This window comes from Brassica napus, chromosome C7, assembly GCF_020379485.1.
Source record: "Brassica napus cultivar Da-Ae chromosome C7, Da-Ae, whole genome shotgun sequence".
Lineage (NCBI taxonomy): Eukaryota > Viridiplantae > Streptophyta > Magnoliopsida > Brassicales > Brassicaceae > Brassica > Brassica napus.
In genome coordinates, this window is record NC_063450.1 from 29,000,521 (window position 1) to 29,027,781 (window position 27,261).

Sequence of the window (27,261 nt, forward strand, 5' to 3'; positions counted from 1 at the left end):
CGCAAGGCATTTGACACGGTTAGATGGGATTTCATCATTGCGGCCCTGCGTGCTCTCTCTATACCAGAACAATTTATCATGTGGATCAGGGAATGCATTACTACGCCTTCATTCTCTGTCTCCGTCAACGGTGTTTCTAGCGGCTACTTTAGGAGTACCAGAGGAGTGAGACAGGGAGATCCCCTTTCCCCCTACCTTTTTGTCTTAGCTATGGAAGCTCTATCGAGACTGCTTCACTCCAGATACCAAGCAGGCTCGATCTCTTATCATCCTAAAACAGCTGAGCTTCAGATTTCCCATCTCATGTTTGCTGATGATGTCATGATCTTCTTTGATGGAAGTTGCAACTCGTTGCACGGAATTTCCGAGTGTCTGGATGACTTTGCAAGCTGGTCTGGTCTGGAAATGAACAAGGAGAAAACCGAGCTATTCAGTGCAGGGTTGGATCAACAGGAATCTTTTGCAATCTCTAGGTTGGGATTCTCTTCGGGCTCTCTACCTATTAGGTATCTTAGTCTTCCCCTCATGTCAAGGAAGCTAAAAATATCAGAGTACACCCCCCTTATTGCAAAGATCTCGGCCAGCTTCAAGATGTGGGCCACCAAAACACTCTCTTTTGCGGGCCGGCTCCAGCTCCTCTCCACTGTTATTGCTGGAATGGTTAACTTCTGGTTCTCTTGCTTCATCCTTCCTAAGGGCTGTATTAAGCAAATTGAATCGCTTTGTACTAAATTTCTGGGAAATATTGAGCTGAGGAAAACTGCTAAGGTAGCTTGGTCCACTGTCTGTCTCCCCAAGGATGAAGGTGGCCTAGGCCTCAGAAACCTTATGGTCTGGAATCAGGTTATGTGCCTTCGGTTCATTTGGCTCCTTTTCTCAAACAAATCGTCTCACTGGGCTGACTGGCACCGGCATTACTCTCTCTCCCGGAATAGTTTTTGGGCAGTTCAAGAATCTCAACAAGACTCATGGATGTGGAAACGCTTGCTGAAACTGAGACCGGTCGCTGTAAGGTTTTTGCGAGCTCACCTTGAAGATGGCTCAAGTATAAGTTTTTGGTATGATGTTTGGACCCCGCTAGGCCAGCTCATTTCTCATATTGGCGCTAATGGTCCAAGGAACATGCGTATTCCCATTAATGCCACTGTTAATCATGCCGCTAGCACTTCAGGCTGGTGTGTTGGAGGGCCTCGTTCTCAACAGGAACTAGATCTCCACATTCATCTCACAACTCTGCCTCTCCCAGGGCTATCTGTCAATGGTGATGAATTCACATGGGAAGCAAATGGCATCTCTGATGGATCTTTTTCAGCTTCTCACACTTGGGAGATTCTCAGGCCCCAGAGTACAAAGAAGCAGTGGGCTGATCTTATTTGGTTCAAAGGCGCTGTTCCGAATCATGCTTTCAACATGTGGATTGCTAATGCGGATCGGCTCCCAACCCGCACACGTCTGGCATCGTGGGGCTTAAACATCCCGACTTCTTGCCCCCTTTGCTCTTGCTTTCATGAGACCAGAGACCACCTTCTTATTAACTGTGATTACTCCAAGGCGGTTTGGCAACTGTTGTTTGAACTGCTGGATCCAGCCCACCGTGGTCTGTTCTCTTGGACTGAGCTTCTTTCATGGATCAGAGGACCGCAGACATCACCTGCTGTCACTCTTCGTCGCATCTCAGTACAAGCCATCATTTATCATCTGTGGAAACAGCATAATAACGTCATTCATAACCAAATTTCTCTGTCCACAGCTGTAGTCTTGCGTCTTGTTGACCGTGATGTTCAGACTATCATCACTGCAAAGCGACAACGAAAGAATTTTGCCTCTCTCATGTCGAGTTGGCTGCGATAACTGATCTTATCAGATCTTTCCTAGCTCCATTATGTTTTTTCCTTTTTTTGCCATAGTGGTGCTCTCTGATTTTGTAAATCTAACTCTTTCATTAATTTGAATATTAACAGTTTAGCAAAAAATGAAAATCACAAACTACGTCAAAGTTATCGCCTGTCGGCCTATTACCGTCTCATTTCTTTTATCTAAAGTCTAAATACGTTTCTAACCAATCGACTTACGGTTACGTTAAATACATCAACTTGATTTATTTTTGGGCAAATCTCTAAAATAACACATTTCTAAGTTTATATCACAAAAATAGCACTCCAAAACTAAAATGACCAAAATAACACCTTTTTAAGTTTATCCTTTGGAAATTTTAATTTTTTTATTTTTCAAAATTTGAAATTTTATCCCCAAAACCTCATTTCTCAACTCTAAACCCTAAACCTTAAACTCTAAACCCTAAACTCTAAACCCTAAACCCTAAACCATAAACCCTAAACCCTAAACTCTAAACCCTAAACCCTAAATTCTAAATCCTAAACCCTAAACCCTAAACCCTAAACCCTAAACCCTAAATTTTGAACTCTAAACCCTAAACCCTAAACTCTAAACCCTAAACCTTAAATCCTAAACCCCACCTTTTAACTCTAAACCCTAAGTTTATGACTTTTGATAAAATATTAAATGCTATTTTTGTGACTTTTGACCTTAAGTGCTAGTTTGGGAACAAAAATTTGATTTAGTGCTATTTTTGTCTTTTTCTCTTTATTTTTTTCTACGAAACGTTTTTTTCTTTCAATATTGGGCTCTATATAAGGCCTAGGAAAATACTGATCAAAGGTAACACCTTTACAATTTATACCAACGCGTACTATTTTGGTTTAAGTTCATTAAGCTTGACATTGGGTCTCAGCTTTTGGAGAGCCCAATCCAGCCCACGAGAACTTACGAGCTGTATTGTTCGGATTTCGGACATGTACGTTGTGGCTATGTAATTGTCCCGACTTCGGACATAACACATATTGTACATGTTTGCTTTTTTTGCTTTTTTGCTTTTTTGCTTTTTCGCTTTTTTTGCTTTTGGCCTTTTTGCCTTTATACCAATTTGGTATGTACTTACTTGGACATTGGTTTTGGTCCATTGGTCGAATAAGCAAAGAAACAATTTATTAATGGGAAATCTCTCCGATAAGAAAAAATGTCTTGGCTTTAACGCACCCATCAATTTCTTGAATTCCATTTCAAGGTAAGGTTTTCACTAGCCTGGGACAAATCGAGTATCCGGGCAATTTCAAGGTATTCGGATACTTATCCAGCGGATCCATAATTTTATTATTCTTATTTAGATTCTGAGTTCTCAGATATCCGGGTGTCGGATATCCTTAAAAAAATTAAAAAAATTGTAATATCCGGCGGATATCCGGATTCGTATATGGGTCCTTAAAATAAATAAAAATAATAATATTAATATATATAAAATATTAACAATAATTTAAAAATAAAATATAATATTTTTAATTATTTCTATGTATAATATTACAAAATTTACATAAAAAATTATATATACTATTATAAAAATAAAAATATATTAAATAAAATTAGTTTTTATATATAGATATTACTATTTTTGAAATAGTTATTAATAAAAATTACGGATCCGAATATCCAGACTAAAAAATTAAAATATTCGGATCCGGATCCGGTTTTGACGGATCCAACATTTTACTATCTGGATCCGGATTCGGCTCCTCCGAATATCCGAATTTTTCGGATCGGATCCGGATCTCGGATAAAAATCTCAGGCCTAGTTTTCACCACCACTGGCTCCCCTATTCCTAGCTTTCTATTGAGTACTAGTGTACTACTATTACTATATGTTACAATTACCCAAAGCCATTTTTACTAGTTCAAAGCGATTAAAGAGATCACTAGAAGATAGTTTTATAATGAGTTAATATTATTTGTAAAAGTTTTTACAATAAATTTCTCCTGAACTTTATGCATATAGAAACACACCAATCTAATACAATGCTATATTAACAGGACAATTCTCTCAAACCGTTTATTTTAAGTATTTGTCATAGAAAAAATTTCAAATAAAAAATGATTAAATATTTTTTTTTATTAAAGAGGTCTAAGATTCTTCTACCTTTTATTTTATAGATATACAAATATAATTACGCGAAATTTTTTTTATAAAAATTTATATAGCTTCGAATTCTACGTTTTCAAATTCGATCATTTTTTTTAAATTTTATTTTATTTTTTTCTAAAAATTCTAAAATTCCTTTTGAAACTATTTAATTTATTTTATTTTAGTTTTTAAATATTTACTTTTTTATTTTTTAAAATTTTAAACCCCACCCTAGAATCCTTCCCTTTAACTCTAAACATTTTGTCAAAAAAAAACTCTAAATCCTAGTTCTACATAAATTAACTCTATAGGTATAACTGCGTATACGTATATTTTTACTTTTAATAAAAAAAATTGGTCTAGAAAAATAGGATTTCATGTAATCAGTTTTTGATATGCAAACAACCTCTGTTAAAAAATAATCACTTTTTCTATAAATTTTCTTGTGAAAATAAATTAAAAATAAAATAATACTAAAAAAATTCTCTTATTCGAACAGTAGAAGTAGAAGACATTAGAAATGTTAGTACTTTGAAATTAAAAACAGAGAAAGAAATTATTCACGTGAGTCACGTTGCTGGAGATATCAGCTTCCGTGATACTGATGAAAAGTAGAGCCCACAAATTTCAACTGTCTAGATTCACCCACGGTACGAGGATGATTTTATCGACACCGTCCGATGTTTCCTAGCTGTCATCGTAATAAATAATAAATTTTCTAGTTTGAGATGATTGTGCCGACATGTCGCTAAATATTTTAAGATTTGTACGAGTTATATCTGTGCTAATGAAAGGTTTTGATTCAAACCACGTTTTTCATGTAACAGAATATAAAACAAATCTTTAAATCTAGATTTAACTTGACTAAAGAAAATATTTAACTATTGTTGTGTAGTCAAAAACTGGCTAATTGATGATAGGATTGAAGACAAGCACTTACCTAACTAAAACACTGTTACTAAAATAGTAAAGTACTTTCATGTGTTAATTGTGTTACAGTTTTCCCCTTCTTTTTCTACAATCAGTACAAGGTGCAACCATTTACCAGCAATCTAAGCCATCTAACTAACTTTAGAGAGAGACACCGACTGAAAGCTTAGCCCATCTCACATGCTCAACTTGACCGCAACCCAACTTTAACTTTCTAACACACAAATGAATTTACCTTTAGAAAAAGAAAGTTTGAACTCGAGAATAAGTATATTTACACCATACTTCAATATTATTTTTGCTGCGCCACATAATCTGTATATGATGATATTTTCATTGGATTTTGATTAATATGCGAAGAGGCAAAACTCAAACTTATAAACGAGAACTCAACATCCTCGAGTAATATATTTGCAAAACAAATTTAGCGCGATATTCATATTTTAGGTTTAGGGATCGCATGTGCTTTGGACATACCTGTAATCTAGATTGATTTCCATTATATTTAGTATTCGATATGTAGCTAAATAACGAATCATTTTAGGTAGTATACATCTTCTTGTGTCGTCTTTAAATTGGTTGGAATCCATGAAAAAGCTATCTACAATAAAACTATGTAGATATGATAATGTGTTGTTGCAACAAAAAAGGTGGGGCTAAGATTTACATTATTGAATTTAACAGACAGATATTGATAAAACATATATAGAGAGAGTGAGTTATCTAATTACTACTTAGGGAAAGAAACAGAGAGCATCAAAGCATCGTCATAGTTCCATTAGGGGAAGGTTTGGCTTTTTCTCCCCCCACTTGTATTATTCCTCTTTCACGCTTTGGCTCTCCTTTTACCCACACCTATGTTTATTTTTGCTTTGCTTTCTTATTCTTTCAATCTAACCCTTAAAATATTCATAAAAATCTCAATATTGATTATTGACAACTTAGTTGCACACAAAAAAAAAAAATTATTGACAACTTTTTCTCAATTTTTGGCCGGTAGACACTTCTCTGCTTCTGTTTTTTCAACTTAGACTTGCCTTCAAATGAAACAATATCGAAAGCAAGTAGGATTTTGAAACAAAAAGAAATGAAATGTTTTTAAAATGATAAAAATGCAGATGTATGTATGCTATATGCCTATGTTGCTAGTTATCTAATCAAATTGAAAATAGTGTTTGGATGATTAAATAGTTAATATCCGATAATTAGTGATGAAGGCAATGAATATATAGAAGAGAAACTTGATTTGCTGTTTCCCATACTCTTGGATGGGGGCATTTTCGGTAAACCTTTTTTTTATATTTTCCATTCACACTATTTCCGTTTCCTTTTTTTCTCGTATCAACCTCTGTCACGGATTTGCTCAATGCTCATCCTTTGTTTTCGTTGTCTCTCCTTTTTTTTTTTTTTTTTAATGTTTTCTCGAAAATATGATGGCATTTTGTAAGCATACTTCAAAACTTTAGGTAGGAAATCACATGTGCCGCTAAATATTTTAGCACACTTTTCTCATCTGTAGATATATAACAGCAGTGGTTTTCTTTATTGTTTGTTGTGCCAATGTTGTTAGGAGAAGAAGGAAATTAAAAAAATCATAGTCACATACAAAAAGAGGGAAAATAATAAATTTCGAGTAGTTGGAGTAGGAGAAGCTAAATAGTACAAGAAATTAAATAAGATACTCCCATCTACATCATCTTGCTTTTTTCATCCATAATAGTTTTCAGTAAAACTGTGAACTTGTGAATTTAATTTCCCTTTTATATATAAAGATACTTGTGGTGTTTATACTCAGGAGACCAGAAACTAGGAAACAGTCTATTACATTTGTATTGGGAAATAATCAAATCTCAAAATTTGATTCATTCATAAACTTTATACTATATACTTTTCGTTGATAAATTTTTTGCATCTCTCTAATAACGAATGGAGTCTAGCACATATATATTCCTAATGTGATTTTCATTCATATGGATATTTATTTATATATGACTATTTATTCCATCCCATCTTATTGCTTTTGATGGTTCTCTTGTCATTAGAGTCTTCTCTCTTATTGCTCTCATATTTCTTTGCTTTTGTTTCCTCTTTATTACAAGAGAGATATGTGGAACCTTAACGACTCACCTGATCACCACGAAGAATCCGACGGTAGATGGAAACGGGCTGGAGATGTACCAATCTCTATGAGATCATCGACCACGTGTCTGTTGTCTGTTCCTCCGGTGACCCGGAATTTTTTTCCGAATCAAATCATGGAACAGGAAGTTCCAGGAATATCTGGGTCCGGTATCACTAGAAACCAGTCTCTTGTTCGGTCGGATCCTAGCGGGTCTGGTCGTCCGGAAAACCTAGAGCTGGAGATAACACAGCCGGTAAAAAAGAGCCGACGTGGTCCTCGCTCACGGAGCTCTCAGTATAGAGGAGTTACTTTTTATCGACGAACCGGAAGATGGGAGTCACATATTTGGTAACTTAATTTTCTTAACCCGACGATATACCGAATACTATTATTACCTATATGGTAAATCTATCAAATACATGTTTCATTTCATTTGAGCCAATACCTTATTGTTGTTTTTAAAATATGTTTTGGAATCTTATGCAGGGACTGCGGGAAGCAAGTGTACTTAGGTATGATCATGTAATGTTGTTCAAACACAGATCAAACATCCTATTGAAACTAAGTTGTGTTGTGTCTGTCCATTTTTATACGATTTCTTCGACCAAATAAAGGTTTTATTATCTCCTTATATTACTTTTGTTACATATTCAGGTGGATTTGACACAGCACATGCCGCTGCTCGGTATATTTTACTCATCCAAATATGATCAATTAGAACGAATCTAATATTGTAATTTGCTGACATACAAATTAATTTGGGTGGGTAACTGTTTGGGACAGTGCCTATGATAGAGCCGCAGTTAAGTTTAGAGGTGTAGATGCAGATATAAATTTCAATATTGAAGATTACGTGGAAGATTTGAAACAGGTAAATATTTATTATTTGTAGGTTCAAGCAATTGAGTTTAGATTATTACTCGAACATAAAACAAATTAAATTTGCTGCAGATGAGCAGTCTGACAAAGGAAGAGTTCATGCATGTCATTAGAAGGCAAAGCACTGGGTTTCCAAGAGGCAGCTCTAAATATAGAGGTGTCACTTTGCATAAATGTGGAAGATGGGAAGCTCGATTGGGTCAATTTCTCAACAAAAAGTATAACTACACAAAATAATATATGGGGGTCATTTTTTATTTTAAAATATTTTGTTTTTCTTAGGGATACTTAAATTTGGTACTGTGTTGTTTGCTTTTTATTTATTTCAGGTACGTTTATTTGGGTCTCTTTGATACCGAGATGGAAGCTGCAAGGTACTGTTTTATTATTGTTCAATGTCTCATCATCACGTTTCAAAACAATAGTATTTATGTTTGGGCAAAAGAAAAACAATAGTATTTGTTTTGTTTTATTTCTTCTTCGTGCTTTTTGAATTATAGAGCATACGATAAAGCAGCAATAAAGTCTAATGGAAAAGATGCAGTTACCAATTTTGACCCTAAAGTATATGAGGAACAGCATAATAGCCCAGGTAACTTGATTTTACGTTTTCCGCCTATAATAACTACATATACATTTTTTTTTACTCCTGTCACCAAATTTTACTCACGGTCACCAAATTTTATCACGGTAATAATCATCAGAGAAGCAGTGGAATGATCATAACCTTGATCTAAGTCTAGGTGAATCAAACTCGGAAGAGTTTGGAACCAAATCCGAGGTAAGTTAAAGTTGTTCATGTTTTTATAAATTAATGTGTGAAAATAAGATAAATAATTAAATAGTGATTATGGTTTAAACTGATATATTTTAAAGACTGCGAGCATGAGAAATGGATTTAGAGACGAGGAGAGACTATTAGGGAGCCATCTCTCCCTAGCGATGACGACAACCGCGACTGTCGGATCAGAAAAGCAATTGGACGGTGGAGGAAAGCGAGTGGGAATGGCTGCTGCATCATCAGGATTCTCTCCTCGCTTTCCTCCTTGGAATCACCACACTCCTCGCACCTTCCATTTCTTTCGTCCCTGATTCATCATCATCATCATCATCACGGTCATACAACAAATGTTTTGGAGAAACTTGGTTATTCCAGGAGCTATTTTTTGGATGTGTGGTGTGTGTATGTATTACATATATGTTCTTGTGTCCATGTAAGACTTTTCTTTCTGTAATTTAATCATACAACAAAAGTTCGTGGCCCACATCCTACATGGTATCCACTGTACATATTGGAGATTTCTGTTTCATCATTTACCATCTCATCAAATGCTCTTAGTTAGGTTTCGAGTCCGGATCTAGATAATACCATGGACACAACCCAACCCCAATTTCAGAAAATATTACAACCTAAATGGGTTTTAAAGAAAAAATGTACATCCAAATAAATTTAGGTTTTCTGAGTTAAGTTGGGTTGGGTTGGGTTGGGTTGGGCTGGAATGATGACATGGGCCACCCCTAATATCGGGACCAATTCTTTTTCTTTTGGGGTGGGGGAGGGGGGGGGGGGGTTCAAACATTGATAATGAGATCAACAAAAAGTAACAAATATGTGATTCAAATTTTCGAGCTAATGGAGAAATATGTTTTAAAATTGTGAATCATTTGACATACATGTGTCTTGCACTAGCTATAATATGATTAGTTTTATAACTGTTTGAGAATTCGACATGTGTATTGCACTAATAGTATATATTTACTAGTATCACTATCAAGTTGATAAACCAAAGATAAAGTGATAGCGACATACGAGCCAATCATACAGATTAGCCAACAAAACGCCAAAAAAAAAAAAAAATATGCAGTGACTCTGGGCCACACAAAAGTCACAAAAAAGTAAGACCATAACATGTTTATAGGTCTTTTTTTTTTTCCATTTAATAGTACTTGAGAGTTGAGACGTATGGGGCTTTATTCGTAACACTAAAGAAATTAACAATGATCACCATAAGAACTACTAGTAGGAAAGAAACTGAGCCTCACGTAACCAGAAGACCTTTATTAAATTACAACTTAAAAACCGATGGAAGAAGAAGATTTGGTGGTTATCTCAAGGAGCATAGTAATCCCCAGAAACGCGAAGAAATCGAGTTCCTCCAAGAAGAAGATTCATGTGCTTCCATGGGATCTCTCTCGTCTTCGCTTCGGTTATCTTCAAAGAGGTCTCCTTTTCTCCAGACCTTATCCAAAAATAGACATAGTTCTCTCACGGTTACAAACTTCACTCTCCCTCGCACTTGACCGTTTCTACCCTTTAGCTGGTCGTCTCGTAAAGACAAAGAACGACGACGACACAGTCTCCTTTTACATCAACCCCGATGGTTCAGGTGTGGAGTTCGTTCACGCCGTGGCTAGAAACATCGAGGTCAGTGATATCCTTAGATTATCCACTTCTTTCAGCTCCTTCTTCCCCGCTACTGGGGTCAAGAACTGTAACGGCGTCTCGAGATCTCTGCTTATGGTCCAAGTGACTGAGATGAAAGATGGGATCTTTATCGGTTTCGGTTACAACTCTACTGTAGCTGACGGAGATTCGATCTGGAAGTTTTTGAACGCGTGGTCTGAGATCTGCTCGAAGGGTTTGGTTTCCGAAGCTGCTTGCCTGCGTCGTCTTCAGCTTAAAGGTTGGTTCTTTGACGAGATTGATTACCCTATCCGAATCCCAGACCCTGAGGCAAAACCAGCTACGGTCACAGCATCGAGTAGTTTACTGCAGGAGTTGATGTTTCATGTCACGAAGGAGAATGCTTTGAAACTGGAAGCTAAAGCCAACGACGAGAAGGTCTCGTCTTTTCAAGCGGCGTTAGCACATATATGGTGTTCGATGGTTAAGCACAGTGGGATGAGCAGAGAGGAAGAGACTTATTGCAGGTTACCTATAGACATGAGGAGAAGGCTGAGCCCACCGTTGGAAGAAGACTGTTTTGGGAACGTGAGTCAGACCGGGATAGCGAGAGTCACGGTTGGTGAGCTGATGGATAATGGATTAGGGTGGGCGGCTGGGAAGATAAACGAAATGGAGCGGTCGCAAACGCATGAAAACGCGGTAGCGTCTGCGGAGAAATGGGTGAGAGATGTGAAGATTCCGGTTTCTGTTGGTAGCAGAGATTTGGTTGTGACGAGCTCTCACCGGTTTGATGTTTATGGAAATGATTTTGGTTGGGGTAAACCGATAGCTGCGAGAGCTGGACCGCCGTATGTGTGTGGGAGAATGGTTGTGTTCCAAGGAGTTGAAGAGGGAAGTCTTGATTTTCAGGCTTGCTTACATCCTCAAGTAGTGGAGAAACTATCAGAAGATGTTGATTTTAAAGAGTTTGTGAGCTTGTGACAAAAAAAAAAAAAAGAGTTTGTGAGCATTGTACTATGATTGATGATTTGGTTCAACAATTTGAATCCAATCTAAAATGTGTGTGTGTGTTTCTTCCTTTTCTGATTGTTTGTAATTCATCAACCTGGTCACATGAAATTCTCAGATGGCCATAAACATTTTTAAAATAAATTTGAATAATTTTTCTTTAGTTTGGAAGTAGCAGCTTATTCCACCATTAACGCTATTTGCTTAAAGGGTGGCTAGCAATTTTTTAATTTAAAAAAAAAGAAAGAGAAGAATAAGAAGAAGAAGGGCTGCTTCTGCGGCTTGTTTAAGCGTCCGTTGTTTGCTCTGGTCGCGGATCCCACCGATACGTGACGGTCCGCGATTGATTTTTTTTTTTTTTCAGTTAGAAAAAAAAATTAAAAAAAAAAAATAAAGCATTCCTAATGGCTTCTAAGGGTTAATGATGCCCTTATGTATACTACTAGATCTTTAAAATTTATGAAAAACAAATGTTTCACAGCAGCATGTCCATGGATGAAAACTGATAATGGGCCTGCAATTTATGACCCAATAAACAATCAAACCGGCCCAATGTATTAGAACACGTGGTGAATATGTGTTTAGGTGAGAACGGGATTTGGATATACACACTGTCACTCACTATCCTGCTCCATCGAATTACCTCCAGAAGCGAAGACGACAAACAAGACATGGCAGATGTTGTTGTGCTATCTAAGACCATAGTTCGACCCGACGGATCGGATTCGGATCGGGTTAAGATCCATCTAACTCCATGGGATCTCTTCTTCCTTCGATCAGAATACCCACAAAGAGGTCTTCTCTTTCCAAAACCCGACCCGGAAACCGATATAATCTCACAACTCAAATCATCTCTTTCCCTTGCGTTGAAATTCTTCTACCCATTCGCCGGCCGACTAGTCAAGACCGAGCATGATAAAGCGGCGTCCTTTCTCGTAGATTGCGATGGTTCAGGTGTGAAATTCATCCACGCTTCAGCTAAAACCGTCTCTGTAAGTGACGTTCTAGAACCGGTCAACGGCATCGTCCCCGAGTTCTTGCCTCGTTTCTTTCCGGCGAACGGAGTGAAGAGCTGCGAAGGGACCTCTGAGTCGCTGATCGCGTTCCAAGTAACGGAGTTAAGAGACGGAGTCTTCATCGCGTTCGGCTATAACCACATGGTCGCAGACGGATCTTCCTTCTGGAGCTTCTTCAACACTTGGTCGGAGATTTGCTCCACCGGAGTTGACCGAAATAAAAAGTTCCCGCCTTTGCTTCTCCGCGGCTGGTTCCTCGACGGGATCGATCACCCGATTCGAATCCCGATCTCAGAGACGGTACCACCGTCTTCTCCGGTCGCTTCTTCATCGTTGCTACAAGAGAAGCTCTTTCGATTCACGAGAAGAAACATCTCCGAGCTCAAATCGAAAGCAAACGGAGAAGTTAGCTCCGATGATCGGAAAATCTCGTCGCTTCAAGCGATCGCAGCGCATATGTGGCGATCGATTATCAAAAACAGTGATCTGAATCCGGAGGAAGTGGTTTACTGCAAGTTACTGATGGATATGAGACGGAGACTAAACCCTCCGCTTGATAAAGAGTGTTTTGGAAACGTCGTCGGATTTGCGACAGCGACGACAACAGCTGGAGAAATGGTTAGTAATGGGCTGGGCTGGGCCGCGTTGCAGATAAACAAAACTGTTGGGTCGCAGACGGACGAAGGATTCAGAGTGTTCGCTGAGAATTGGGTGAAGGAACCGAAGATACCGAATCATGTGGCTGTGAGTAATTCTGTGATTGTTGCTAGCTCTCCTTGGTTCAATGTGTATGGTAATGATTTCGGTTGGGGTAAACCGATTGCGGTTCGAGCTGGACCGGGTAATACCAGCGATGGAAAGCTCATTGTTTATCCTGGGATTGAAGAAGGAAACATCGAGATTCAGACTTGTTTATCTTCTCACGTCTTGAAGAAAATATCGGCTGATGCTGAGTTTTTAGAGCATGCATGTGTTGTATAAGTAACATAATGGAAATGAAATGTAAATTTGTCTATGTTCTTTGAATAAAGGGGTGAACTTTAATATGTTTGTTTGGATTATTCAAGTTTTTTTTAATGGTAGTCAAACTTATCAATAGAGTCGAAATAGTAATTGAAATCTAAAAACGAAAGGCAACTGTGGCTCACTGGCTAATCGTTGTTGTACCGCATCGATTTTGGTCTGGTAAACAGATTATTATGAATGGCTGGAGGAGCCTAACCGGGAAATAGATTTAGTGGTAAATTCGCAATTCTTTTATGTGGCTGATTGAAATTGCTCATGTCACGTTGTGGCCTGTGGGCTTCAAATCATGCTATATAGGTAGGCCTATGTTTTACAAACGTTGAAAGATTTGAAGAAAGTTGAAAAATTCTTTGTGAGCTAAAAGTCTATCTACGTTATTCTTCATCTTCTGTTTTGCATGTAAATAATAAGCCATTGACCAACCGTGTACTTCTTGCATAAGCTCATTGAGCACGAAACATACAAAATGCAAGAAAAATAATATACAGATAACAACGTCACGTCAAATTAAAGCAGTCGTATCTGTATATTTCTCTGGTGAACATTTTAACACAAAAAAGTAATATGTATTTATGCGTGAAAATGAAAATTAAGGATTTGATTAGGCCTTAGGGACAGGGTGTGGCACGTGACACGTGGCGTATAAAAGAGAAAGACGGAGTCTAGAGAGTACTTTCCCACGCAGAATAATGGACCGTGTAATTAAAAAAACTCATTAAATTAAAATCATATAACGATTCAAAACTATGACGGAACGATGACCACATCTTCTCTACATTAAACTAAGATAATGACAACATCTTCTTCTTCCTCTGTAATTATGAAGAAGAACTATTGAAGAGATTTGCATAAATTACAATCTTGTCTTGTGAATATATATATATATATATATATAAAAGACTTTCTGCATATAAATCATTCAACAAGTTCTTGTAAGTCATGGGTGAAGAAGCAGCGATTGATCGTTTACCTTTACACCTTCTTGCTTATATATTTTCTCTGGTCACCTCTTTCACCGAATTGGCCCAGTAAGTGTTTTGATGATCGTTGCAAAGTTTTTATTTATTTTCTTTGCTTAAAGGAAACAAATTAAAGTTTTTGATTAATTTATTTAAAAGGGCAAGTGGGGTTTGTAAGAAATGGAGAAAAGCTGTGAACCAATCCATGGCAAGAAGACAATCTCTGAGCTTTGCTGGCTGGAAAATGGACGATGATTCCACTTCTCGTCTCGTTCATCTCGCTTACAATCTCAAAGAACTCGACATGTAATCTCTCTCTCTCTACGTGCTTGATTTGACCTTCAATGGTGGATTTGTATCCATATTTAGAGTCTAAAACATTGGTTGGTTTGTAAAGAACTCTGGTCAAGTTTCCAACTTTACTTTCAGGGTCTTGAAGCCATTGACTTGGTCTCAATCAATACATTACAGAACTTCCAGAAAAAAAAAACTCTGTTTCTTCATATAGTTTGATGTTTTGTCTGTTTTTGCAGATCTAGAAGCAGATGGGGTTGTCATATAACAGATAATGGTCTTTACCAAATAGCTTCTGCTAGATGTGTATCCAATTTAACCTCAATCTCTTTATGGGGCATGACCGCCATTACTGACTCTGGTGTTGTTCAACTGGTAATCATCTAATAATGCCTTTAAATTTGGAATCTTGAATATTCATTTTTTTATCATCTTAAAAAAGAATCTTTTATTTCTTGGTTTTATAGGTATCAAAAACTTCTTCCTTGCAACATCTGAACATTGGAGGAACATTCATCACCGACGAGTCCCTTTTCGCCATTGCAGAACGCTGCCATCATCTCAAGGTAACCATAATCTAATCTCTTTGGTTTTGTCTGAAGAAGTCATAAAACTGGTTCTTTTATGCAGACAATCAGCATGTGGTGTTGCCGCCATGTGACAGAGAGAGGCCTTCTTGTTCTTGTCAACAAATGCAGAAAACTCGAATCTCTCAACCTATGGGGAACTAGAGTTCCTGTTGATTGCTTCATTGCTTTACTTACCATCAGTCCTGCACTTCAGATCAAACCCATTCAGTTACTCCTCAATGCTCAGAATCCACCACCACCTTTGTTGCATGCTGTCTAGTCTTTTGTTGCTTTCCTTTGTATATAGTAATTCATAAAAAAAAAAATGAAATCTCCATTTCTCTTATGTGTTCTCTCATCAATAAAAAGATTAAATAAATTATTCAGTAAAGATTCTATATATATTTATATAATAAGTTGCATAAAGATTCAACAGAAGCTGAAAGACACACACACATACACACGCTTTCTGACTATAAAATCTGCAGTCTACAAATACAAGAATCAAAATCAGAAAACTCTTTCTAACGCCATTGCATATATATCCTCAACTTAAGGATCCCTCTAGAAGTGGAATTAGTTTGGTTGTGTCATAGCAAAAACACAAGCAATGGAAGCCATGAGAAGCACATGACAAGAATGGTGTTTGGTGAATAGGCAGCAGCGGCTAAGGATCTTGAGAACTGAACTGAGCCTGAGTAGGTCCCAGCCGTTGAGTCCATGTCTGGAGCTCTCGTCTGAAGAGTAACGTTTTGCACGAACCAAAAGCTGCTTCTGGCTGATAACACCAATAAACCCAATGTTTTTAGATGCTTTAGGATTGTGAAATAGAGAAGCTAATATTATTTATTACCTGGCAGGCAGCAAGAGTTTCACAACCGCAAATAACAGGTCCATTCATTCTGTCTAGAACTTCGAAAACGCCTCCTCCGTCACTTCTCTGCAATGCAATGGTTTTGTTTAATAAAACTCGCCAGAAAAATGTAATATATTCTAGATTGATTCAGTTACCATGTAGAAGTTAACAGCGACAAAGTTTGGCATTCTGTTCCCAGCTGACTTGAGACAAGTCCCAACCATCTCAGCAAGCGGAGCTGAGTGTTCCTTGCAAGCATCTTTCGCAACCGGAAACGTCGGGAAGTAATTCATCAAGAAAAGAGATGAGCTTTTTGAGTTCAAAGGCTGTGACTCTTTTCTGTTCGGACAAGAACCTCGCTTCACACCAGGATCTCCAGCTTTTAACATTAATAGGATAATAAGCCAAAAAGTAAAGGTTATTCAAATCAAAGATGTAAACTTTGTTGAGAGAGTGATGATACTCACATTCGTTTTCGACAATGTATCTCCACTGATAGGCAACGCCTTCTTCATCTTCTTTAGCAGCGACAGAAGTGAAAACCAAGAGCCTGTGATTCTCTTGCACCATGTCGGTCACAGTTGGCCAGTCTTCTCCCCTTTTGGGCATTTTTGAAACGGGAAACCAGTACTTGTCCAGACCAGCGTTGGCGAACAGAGTTGATAAGCCTTTAGGTCTGTGCACATAGTCCTCGATTATGATGGTAACAATCTCTGTTGGGTTCTGAGTCAAGAACGCCTCAACTTCCCTCAATGTGTTAATTGCAGGTTGCTGATAAGGAAACAAACAAAGTTTCACTTTTTACCAAACCCAGAGTCAAAGTTTCAAGCTTTGGATCTAAATATAGTAAGATGAAGTCATACAAAGGCGGTGAAGTTGAAACATTGGCCTCTAAGAGAATGGCAAAGCCAGATATCGTCGTTGAAGTCATACATATCCAGCATTAGTCCTCTAACTCCATTCTACAGCAAATGTAAAAGCAACATTCAAAGAGTTATTAACTACAAAATAAGAAACATGTAAATAGTAATGAGAAGAGTCCTCCTTATTACTCTAAGCTGATTAGTAACAGTATCTTCTTGGTTGAAGAATGTAAGCCTCTGAACACCTGGCAAAGGCGGTTGATTTGCATTGCTAAAAGCATTATGAGTCATTAACCATGTATACTTGTTAAAAGGCAATCCATTGATCTACACAAGTAAGAAAGAAAAAAAACACATCTTTAGCAAAACCCATCTGCAAAGTTGAAAACTTTTGATGCAACTCATCTTCAAATCAGCAAATCTTACAATGGAAGTTGGGATGGTGGCTTGGCCTCTTGTGCAAATGGGTTTAGTTCTTCCAATAGCAGGACAGTTCCCACAGTAAAGACCAGGGACACAGTCAGTGGCTGAGGAGCATGATTCCAGCGTCTGAGAACCATAGCAAGATCTTTATTAGATTTAAGACCCAATTTGAGAACAATAAACCGGAGAGAGAAGAGAAAAAAGGATCAAGAACCTGGCAGTTCCCATTAGAGCAAGCAGAGGAAAGGGAGAAGAAGGAAAGTAGGAGAAGAAGGAGAGAGACTGATACGACTCTGCTTAAGCCGTTGGTGCACGCCGACATCGCTCCTTAGCTTAAGCAGAAAGAGAGAGATAGGGAGAGAAATCTGTGTGAATGATGTTTCGATCTACTGTTGATTTATTGGGGGTTTTAAGACAGCGACAAAAGTATGTTTTAGGTAATAAAACGCGGGCTTCATTGATTTGTTAACCAAACGTAATTGTCTCGGAGACATGGATTTATAAAAGAAAAAGGTTTTGCTTTTTTTTTTTTTTTTTTTTTTTTTTTTTGTGTTTGTTTGTTTTCTTCGACAAGGTTGAATCTTTTTCCCACCAGTCTGATATAAAACTCAGTTTAAGAAGATAAACCACGTCAAAAAGTAGTTCAATTATGGACCAAAAACACCCTCTTTTAACATTATGATTGATAATTAGAGACTACAGTTTCCAAGTGTTGCACACCAACCACACCAGTCGTGGTGAGTATACACGTACATACAACTTATGAGTTATGAGAGCGGTGATCCTAAAACCATTTATCAAAACAAACCTTCATACATATGCTTAGTATATGCTTTCTATCAATAAATGAAGTATCTTTTTGTTTTAACTTGTTAATTTTACTCAAAATCATTATTTGTAACCGTTGTTTGTGCCCGTTATGGTCGATTAATGAAACTTACTTAAAAAAAAAGGAACTTGCTAGATTATCATCTTATCGTAGTGTTAGATTGTGGGAATCGAAATTCGCACCGTCGAGTTTTGTTAATCGGAGGAAAACCAAGTTAACCTAGCCTTTTCTGAAGGTCCCGGTTATCTGCTGGGCCACACACGACACGATCAATATGAAAGAATAAAATGAAAATAAGCAGAAAAAGAGAGTAAAAGGATCTTATTTCCGAATTCGCGTTTGAGCATGAACAACAAGTAAAGACCTAGGCTACAAGAGCTGTCGGTACGTTCGCTAGTCTAGCGATCTAAATCTAAACTAGTTGAGTCGCAGCTCGATTAGTAAAAACGGAAAAAGATGACTAAATTGCTCTAAGTGCTAAGTTGCTCTGATGTGCTTCGATCTCTTCGTCCTAGGTCCTCCTTATATACTCCTCCTTAGGTCGGTTTACCTTTTCTTGGGCCGGATTTGTCGCGAAGCGGGCTTTTCCATATTTCCTTCTTCTTTGTGATTATCTTCGGAAATTCGACATTTATCTCTTCCCGCGGATGAGGTAAACCGTCGTACCAGTCTTTGGGCTCAAGTCTTTTGGGACCATAGATGGGCTGTTGTCCGCAATTCGGACTCTCTTTGTGCCATATCGAGACTTAAGCGTTTTTACGATTTTACTCGCGAAGTAGCCGTTGGTATAGGCATGGTTCTTCCAACGGAACCCTGTTTCTTCGCATAGCCGAGGCAGTTGGTGTTAAGTTAAATGTAACCTGCTCTACTACGAAGAATAGGAAACCGTTCGAGAGACATAACCTTCCCAACTTCCCGAATACTTTCGACAATGTTTTTTAGACGGAACATTGGTGTCGTATCCACGGACCCGAAGACTGAGTTACGGAAACTTCGGACGAAGATGCATGGTTATGGGATGGGACCGGGTTCGGAATGGTCCACGGAGAATTGGCCGCGCTCGCCGGGCGAGCTGATCCGTGCCACGGTCGTGCTCGCCTGGCGAGCTGGCTCGTGTCACGGCCGAGCTCGCCGGCGAGTCGACCGACAACACGGTCGTGCTCGCCGGGCGAGCTGGCTCGTGTCGCGGCCGAGCTCGCCGGCGAGTCGACCGGCAACACGATCGTGCTCGCCGGGCGAGCTGGCTCGTGTCGCGGCCGAGCTCACCGGCGAGTCGACGGGCAACACGGTCGTGCTCGCCGGGCGAGCTGGCTTGTGTCATGGTCGAGCTCGCCGGGCGATCCGTTTCGGCTATTCGTTTTCTCGGCTTTTGAAGTTTTGACCGAGATTCGGTTTTTCTGAGGACTTTCGGACATCGATTCCGTCGTGACCGATTTTGACCCCAACAGTTAGCCCCCCAGCTAGCTAGGATCCGTGGACCTGGGTGTTAGGTCCTAGCTTGCGGTATGATCTGTTCTAGGTGGAATTAGACGTAATCGTTTGTCGAAAGATTGAAGGTGAATAGTAAAAAAAAAAAATTGTATAAGTAAGGGAAGTAAGTTTTTCAAATTCTTTACTCACTTCTTCCCTTAAGAAAAGATTCCTCCAAGATAGAAATTTTTTCTCCAAGATCTCTCTTTGCTCAAAGAAAATGTCTTCATGAAAAGGATCTTCAAAGAGGAATTCTTCCTCACACTCATCTTCGGGTGACTTTTCTGCCAATGAGGTGATCGCCCCGAAAGAAGAGTTTGAAGTTGAGGAAGAAGCAAAGGATGCGTACTACAAAGCTCTTTGCGGCTCGCCTCCGCCTTCGCAAGACATTCCGATTCCTAAGAGGCCCGTGAGGTCGCCAAACGCACCCCTCACGCCGAGCATGGTGTCTCCCGACTACCTCACGACTCTCAGGGACTTTTACCAGATTCCAAGTGGAGTCGTATTTCGGATCCCGAGTGGCAACGAGAGTGCGAAGAACCCTCCGGAAGGTTTCTTTACTTGCTACGAGGCCTTCCTGGTGTATTGCCGCATGTGGTTTCCTTTTCCGATCTTAAGTTCGTGCAGGAGATGAGGGTGTTCAATGCGGCGCTCGACGGAAGTTTCCGGGAGTCGCGTATCTCTCACTTCAAAGCCGAGGAGGCTGAAAGAGAACTCTTTCGGTTTCGGAAGGAGGTTGGAGAACAGAGCCGGAGACAGACTGAGCTCCATTCTCGGGCCCTTGTCAGTGCGGAGAGGAGAGGAAAGAGAGCGATTGTCGCCGAAATGAAGCGGAGGGCTGCTTTGTTTGCCACCGAATTCGAGAGCTTTATGGATGCTCAAGAATTCGTGGGCGATTTTCGCGAGTGCCGTGGCTCGGTTGCTACCCTCTACAAGTCGCATAACGAGGACTTCTCTTTTCTTGCTGAGGTCGCTGAGATGTCGGGTCTTATTAACGGGTGTGCGCATGCCGAATCCTTGGTTCCTCCGATCGAAGGAAGGGTCCGACAGCTTTGGGATTCCATCGAGGTCTCGGAGGACACGGTGGAAGCGGGAACCGGTGTTGGTGATGAAGGTACCGGAGTCGCGGACGGAGAGGTGGACCAGCCTGCGAGCTCGTTCGGGGTCTCCATGTCCGGGTTCTTAGACTTTGAGCTTTGAGGATTGTTGGGATTATTTCGAGGTTTGATTTATCTAGGCCAAGTGTGACCGTATTTGATTTATGTGTGTTATGGCCTTGCGAGACTATGTGAACTATGTGTTTGAGACCGGCCGTTTGGTGGCTTTGGGTCCTAGCCGTTTTTTGCGGCTTCTATATATATGATGAATGATTGACATTATGTGCGTTTTAGTTTATACTTCTGCCAAGTGTGAGGGAAAGATACGAGTAGTCACTTCGTATCTTAACTCTTAGTTTATTGTCTTGTTCGTTTGCTCTTACTGAACGAGGGCGTTCGGAAACGTTTAGGAGTTTCGCGAAGTTTCGTGAGCGTATTAGATATAGACGATGGAACATGTTTTTAAGATCTCGTATCATGTCTTGAGATGTTAGTGGACCAGTAGGACTGGGTTTAGGGCAATACCTAGGTTTACTTTCGGCTCTAGGGCTGTGCGACGACTGATCGGCTCTCGTTTTGCATGTGGGCGATTTCCACCTGGCTCTTTCCGATTTAAAATCCGCGACTTGGCGCCGGCTTATATGACTTGTATGGAACGAACCGAGCACTCTCCAGAGACCGTCTGGAGTGCTGACCAAAATTTCGGATTTCTTGTATAGTGCGCTATGGTATCCTCGTCGGATGTAAGAGAACCTTTACTTTTACGAAAAGTTAGACTACGAGTTCTTTTTTTAGAACGTTTTGGGTTTGTCCGTCGGGGCCAATCGACGGGCAATTTTTTTTTTAGAGTCGCGGACGGACCGTGTGTTTGGATAATATCTCTCGAAAATATTTACGACGTCTCGCTTTTTCCGAAAGGTATATCCTTTGTAGTGAGAAAGTTACGATCTTCGTTTTTAGAGAAGATGTATTTGGTCTTGCTTGACCATTGATACGCAGTGATTGTTGTTTAAGTTAGTTCCCATCCAAGGACTGCATGAAAGGTATGCGTGTTTGGAGACCCTTGTCTTGGGTGTTTCTCAGATTAATCTCCGATTGTTGTGGGTTATTGCAAGTGAATCAGGAGACCGAAATAAAATGAGTTTTATTGGAAAAGTTTCGAAAATATCAAGTACATGTGTGGATATTCCGAACTTTGTGGGAGTATACGAGTATACGTACCCACTCCCCCCCCCTTTTTGGAGAGGGGGATAGCTGAACTTGTCAACAAGACAAGCTGTCTACGTACCTCTTTCGAGGATCAAGCCATCTCGTAGTTCTGCTTTGTTGTTGCGGGCATTCCTACTCGCTGGATAGGACCGTTTCTGTTACTTCGGCCATTGAGGCTTTAGTTAAATCGGCGGCCGTTTCGTGAGTCGGGTTTTCCGCTGGTAGGGCGATGGACTCCGGGATCGCGTCGCTGTCCGGAGCCGTTGCCTGGGCGAGTGATTCCGAATCGCTCTTTGTGGAACCTTCGGGAGTACTCTGAGTTTTCTTGACTCGCTTTGGGCTAATTGCAGGGGTGTTCCAAGTTTGTCATAGCTTATGCTCGGCCAAAAAGCAGAGCCTAGATTGTTTCTGGCATCCCCAGATTAATGCTGTTCCGTTTGGTGTTGGGAACTTGATTCTAAGGTGGTAAGTCGACGGTACCGCCTTCATTGCGTTGATCCATGGGGTTCCCATGATAACATTATAGATGGCCGGGTTATCGACTATGGCGAAGTCAACGATTTTCGTGACTTTCCTTGCCATGACCGGAAGTTTAATCGATCCGAGGGTCATTGATGTTGTGCCCGAAAAACCGGTCAGGGGTTTTGGTTCTGGGATGACTTCCCCGAGTTCGATGTTCATTCTCCGGAGAGTGTCGCGGAAAATGACGTTGACCGTGCTGTCTGTGTCGTTGAGGATTCTTCCCACTTCGAGGTCTCGAATCACCAAGTCGATGACCAGCGGGTCGCAATGAGGTTTATCGAGTCCGACGGTTTTCTCCTCCTCGAAAGCAATCGTATCGTTTGGAGCGTTGTCGGTCGAGGACCGAGTCCAGTTAGAACTTGTTTCCGCCTTTCTTCCGTAGGCCTTGATGGATGAAACATAGTCATAGTAGAATTGCGATTCTCTGATGATCATGTTTATCCTCCGGCGGGTACTATTGTCTCCATGGTCATCCTGCCTTCTTCCGCGTTTCTCGCCAAACTGGTTTGCGCGTGCGTCCCACTCGGGAGACTCTTTATCAGTCCTGGGAGGGCGGTCGGAATCCATGATGAGGTCTTTTATGCTTGTGACCTTCGAGAGGTCACCAGCGAGGAGTTTTGCGGCTAGCCTTGCGCCGAGAACTTTGCAGTTCATAGTGGAATGACCTTTGGTTTGGTGGAACTCGCAGTAGGAGTTATCCTTGTACTGGTTCCTGGTCCAGGTGTTTCCGGAGGTCTTTCCTTGTTCGGAATTGATAGTGTAGTTGTGCTTGCCCTGGACGTCTTCTCCCTCGTGGTGGACATACTTGTCATTTCGAGAGCTTTTATTTTTTGTGGGCGTCTTCTGCGGGTTGTACTTCTGGGAGAGGATTTTCATCTCCTCTTCCATTATGATGAAGTCCATTGCCTTATGAAGAGCATCCTGAATTGTTCTCGGTTTTTCGAGGGATATCCATTGCCAGAATTTCGACCGGTACCAGAGAGTTTTCTTCAGAGCATCGATCGCCACTTTGTCGCTGATCCCGGTGACTCTTGCCATTACTAGCTTGAATCTGTTCATGAACTCGCGAAGTGACTCGTCTTCTCTTTGAGACAGGCTCCAGAGATCAACGTCCGAGGTTTCTCTGTCCATGAACATGGAATACTGCTTGAGAAACTCTGAAGCAAGTTGGCGGAAACTTCTGATGGAATTTCGTTTTAGGCGAGAAAACCATTCGAGCGTGGCTCTTTTGAGGTTTTCGACGAAGAGGAGGCAGTAGCCAGCGTCTCGTTTGGGTTCCTTGAGTTTGCACCTCCCCATCGCGATCTGGAAAGACTACAGGTGCGCTTTCGGGTCGGTGGTGCCATCGTAGATGGGAATTTTGATCTTCCCTGGGTCCGAGATGTTGGTCTTAGTAATCCGGGCAGTGAACGGGGTTTGCGTGCTTCCTCGAGAAGTCTGTCGATCTCGGGCGCAGCGCTTGTCGCGTGGTGGATTTGTGATTTCACCGCTTTCACCTCCGTTGCGGTTTTCGCGATGTACTCACGGAGATCGTGGATATCATCAGGATTTCTGGCAGCCTTGCGAGCTTGTCTGTGTTGGCTGCGGTGGATCCTGGCCTGCTTTTCTGCCAGCTCCTCCTGTTCTACCCAATAGAGGTTTTCTTCTTCCTCAGTGATGGGTCTTTCGAAGGACGCGTCCTGCCGAGCGGACTGGCTTCGCGTTCTTCTTGGGTGGATGTCAGCACCGTCGTCCGAGAGATCGGACTGGTCGCTTATATCCAGGTCGATGCGCTCGATTTCTTCTCCTTCGTTGCTCTCGGTAGGAGGTGGAAGGTTCTTCCCAGTTGGCTGTGCACCTGGCTGGAGCGTTTCATCAGGGTTTTGGCCTGACGAAGCCTTGTCTGCGTGTTCAGCTCGATTGCCCGGAGTCTCGAAATCAAGTCTTCTACCGCTGCGGGCTCTTGTGGTCCCGCGCAGGGCTTTGCTCCTGGCCTTCGCCGTTAAGGTTTCCACCTGTTTTGCGAGAGAGGCCACACGTTTTCCTTGTTCGTCCGACTTTTTCTGAGCGGAGGCGAACATTTCCTTCATCTGGTTTAGTATCACGGTGTCGGCAGTGACCGTTGATACGTTTCCAGCTGAAGTTTTATCAGCGTTGGCATCGACGGGAGTCCCGTCGTGCGTTGCGGGTCTTTGTCAGCGTTGGTCGTCATATCAGACTGAGCGTGTGTGGTTACTAGAGAGATAGATCCGTACCCCCCTCCTTCTAGCGCCAAACTGTGGGAACCGAAATTCGCACCGTCGAGTTTTGTTAATCGGAGGAAAGCCAAGTTAACCTAGCCTTCCCTGAAGGTCCCGGTTATCTGCTGGGCCACACACGACACAATCAATATGAAAGAATAAAATGAAAATAAGCAGAAAAAGAGAATAAAAGGATCTTATTTCCGAATTCGCGTTTGAGCGTGAACAACAAGTAAAGACCTAGGCTACAAGAGTTGTCGGTATGTTCGCTAGTCTAGCGACCTAAATCTAAACTAGTTGAGTCGCAGCTAGATTAGTAAAAACGGAAAAAGATGCCTAAATTGCTCTAAGTGCTAAGTTGCTTTGATGTGCTCCAATCTCTTCGTCCTAGGTCCTCCTTATATACTCCTCCTTAGGTCGGTTTACCTCTTCTTAGGCCGGATTTGTCGCGAAGCGGGCTTTTCCATATTTTCTTCTTCTTTGTGATTATCTTCGGAAATTTGACATTTATCTCTTCCTGCGGATGAGATAAACCGTCATACCAGTCTTTGGGCTCAAGTCTTTTGGGACCATAGATGAGCTGTTGTCCGCAATTCGGACCCTCTTTGGGCCGTATCGAGACTTAAGCGTTTTTACGATTCTACTCGCGAAGTAGCCGTTGGTATAGGCATGGTTCTTCCAACGGAACCCTGTTTCTTCGCATAGCCGAGGCAGTTGGTGTTAAGTTAACCGTAACCTGCTCTACTACGAAGAATAGGAAACCGTTTGAGAGACATAACCTTCCCAACTTCCTGAATACTTTCGACGATGTTTTTTAGACGGAACATTGGTGTCGTATCCACGGACCCGAAGACTAAATTACGGAAACTTCGGACGAAGATGCATGGTTATGGGATGGGACCGGGTTCAGAATGGTCCACAGAGAATTGGCCGCGCTCGCCGGGCGAGCTGATCCGTGCCATGGTCGAGCTCGCCGGCGAGTCGACCGGCAACACGGTCGTGCTCGCCGGGCGAGCTGGCTCGTGTCGCGGCCGAGCTCGCCGGCGAGTCGACCGGCAACACGGTCGTGCTCGCCGGGCGAGCTGGCTCGTGTCGCGGCCGACCGGCAACACGGTTGTGCTCGCCGGGCGAGCTTGCTCGTGTCATGGTCGAGCTCGCCGGGCGATCCGTTTCGGCTATTCGTTTTCTCGGCTTTTGAAGTTTTGATCAAGATTCGGTTTTTCTGAGGACTTTCGGACATCGATTCCGTCGTGACCGATTTTGACCCCAACATAGATCTCTCGTATGTAGTATCTCTCATAAATGTATTTCACAAATCAATGCTTTCATTTTTCTAGTGACTGCATTGACCTAGAATATTATTTGATATCTTTTTCTGTTTTGGCCAACGGTGGTCACATGCGTGGGGACACATGTTTTTTCTATCCTCTAGAATTCATTATTGAATCTAAATATCATTTTTACGAATATTCACCCTAGTTAACAAGAACGGGAACTGAATCAAAAGCAAATCCTATAACAGGAAAGCAAAAGCCGTAACTGAAAAAAACAAAACAAAGACTTAGAGTAAGAATTGGTACTAGTCTCAAACATATAAATTTTCTTAGTTTCTGAAGATCCCAAGAATAAGATTACTGTTGATACATGGGGACGCATGTATGTTTTTACTTCTTAAAAGAAACACACAACATTCCGTTTCAGTAATGAAATTAACAACTCTCTCTAGTGCCTACATATATACAGAGTCCAACCAACTACGTAACTGATATCCGCTGCAGGAAAATTCATACGTTTTTGGCAATTATCCCTAACCTTAGCTTTGTCAAACTAAAGCAAATTCACCATTAATTCCTATGTCATGCACAAACACTTTTCTCAGTATCGAAACATACATGTTTGTATTTTCACAACCATGCATGCGTTTTCAGACAATTAGAATACTTTGGAAATACGTACGTGAAAACTAAATCAGCCAAGAAAACTATATACATGAGCTCATCACAAGCCAAATAACTTACCACATAACTTTTTTGATAACTTTATCCGATATGTATATGAAGCTTCATATTACGTCTTCAGTCACCATGTGAACCTTCTTTGGATTGCTGTTACAAGGTTCCACATATATTTGTATAACTGTATTATCAAATCATATATAGCCAAATATTCACACAAAACATGCATGAAAGAGAGATCGATCTTTCTCGATCAATCTCTTTGCCCCGAGACTTTTCAAGTTTCTATGTATTTCACACAAACAACGCTCATTCTGTGACAATCTCTTACATAACATTTGGAAAAAGCTTCCTCATTTTCACGTCTTTGTGGATTTGCCACGCTTCACTAGCAAGCGCATACAATATAACAATCCTAACATTAACAATACGTACATAAAGGTACTAAAAGTCAATCCAAGCATCGAAATATCTTCTGAAAATCATCCGTGTGATATATGTCTTTAAGATTTCTACATGAACTCTCATACACTTCGTAAAGCTAGGCATGAAAAAATCTTACCAGGCAAACAATAAAGCGACAATGAAACACGAGTATAAGGATTCAATGGTTTATACAAACTTTACCCAAATTC

At 40.8% G+C, this 27,261-nt stretch overlaps 4 protein-coding genes and 1 pseudogene across 4 annotated transcripts; 4 read left to right on the forward strand and 1 right to left on the reverse strand.

Annotated features, from left to right (window-relative positions):
- The first annotated feature begins 6,652 nt into the window (after positions 1-6,652).
- LOC106390339 (AP2-like ethylene-responsive transcription factor TOE3) lies at positions 6,653-9,169 on the forward strand. Its single transcript, XM_013830781.3, has 9 exons — positions 6,653-7,373; positions 7,512-7,537; positions 7,680-7,710; positions 7,809-7,896; positions 7,977-8,122; positions 8,234-8,278; positions 8,405-8,496; positions 8,609-8,685; positions 8,781-9,169. The coding sequence occupies exons 1-9, from the start codon at positions 7,009-7,011 to the stop codon at positions 8,994-8,996; spliced, it is 1,086 nt and encodes a 361-aa protein (XP_013686235.1). The 5' UTR covers positions 6,653-7,008; the 3' UTR covers positions 8,997-9,169.
- Positions 9,170-9,685: 516 nt separating this feature from the next.
- On the forward strand, positions 9,686-13,383 carry LOC106390340 (protein ENHANCED PSEUDOMONAS SUSCEPTIBILITY 1). The gene has a single exon (XM_013830783.3). It carries the CDS (start codon positions 9,988-9,990, stop codon positions 11,290-11,292), a length of 1,305 nt encoding a protein of 434 aa, XP_013686237.2. The 5' UTR covers positions 9,686-9,987; the 3' UTR covers positions 11,293-13,383.
- Positions 11,895-13,383, forward strand: LOC106390341 (uncharacterized acetyltransferase At3g50280-like). Its single transcript, XM_048762497.1, has one exon. The coding sequence runs from the start codon at positions 11,895-11,897 to the stop codon at positions 13,314-13,316; it is 1,422 nt and encodes a 473-aa protein (XP_048618454.1). The 3' UTR covers positions 13,317-13,383.
- Positions 13,384-14,083: 700 nt separating this feature from the next.
- Positions 14,084-15,574, forward strand: LOC106390343 (F-box protein At5g67140). Its single transcript, XM_013830784.3, has 5 exons — positions 14,084-14,389; positions 14,480-14,626; positions 14,854-14,989; positions 15,082-15,180; positions 15,245-15,574. Exons 1-5 carry the CDS (start codon positions 14,301-14,303, stop codon positions 15,461-15,463), a joined length of 690 nt encoding a protein of 229 aa, XP_013686238.2. The 5' UTR covers positions 14,084-14,300; the 3' UTR covers positions 15,464-15,574.
- On the reverse strand, positions 15,563-17,787 carry LOC106390342 (annotated as a pseudogene).
- Between the last annotated feature and the right edge of the window lie 9,474 nt (positions 17,788-27,261).

Bases quoted from the DNA above. Each gene is read 5' to 3' on its own strand.
- LOC106390343 (XM_013830784.3), top strand. From the start codon at position 14,301: ATGGGTGAAGAAGCAGCGATTGATCGTTTACCTTTACACCTTCTTGCT. The intron at 14,390-14,479 runs GTAAGTGTTTTG...TTTATTTAAAAG, and splicing joins TCTTTCACCGAATTGGCCCA to GGCAAGTGGGGTTTGTAAGA. The intron at 14,627-14,853 runs GTAATCTCTCTC...CTGTTTTTGCAG, and splicing joins AATCTCAAAGAACTCGACAT to ATCTAGAAGCAGATGGGGTT.
- LOC106390341 (XM_048762497.1), top strand. From the start codon at position 11,895: ATGTGTTTAGGTGAGAACGGGATTTGGATATACACACTGTCACTCACT.
- LOC106390339 (XM_013830781.3), top strand. From the start codon at position 7,009: ATGTGGAACCTTAACGACTCACCTGATCACCACGAAGAATCCGACGGT. The intron at 7,711-7,808 runs GTATATTTTACT...TGTTTGGGACAG, and splicing joins ACAGCACATGCCGCTGCTCG to TGCCTATGATAGAGCCGCAG. The intron at 8,279-8,404 runs GTACTGTTTTAT...TTTGAATTATAG, and splicing joins ACCGAGATGGAAGCTGCAAG to AGCATACGATAAAGCAGCAA.
- LOC106390340 (XM_013830783.3), top strand. From the start codon at position 9,988: ATGGAAGAAGAAGATTTGGTGGTTATCTCAAGGAGCATAGTAATCCCC.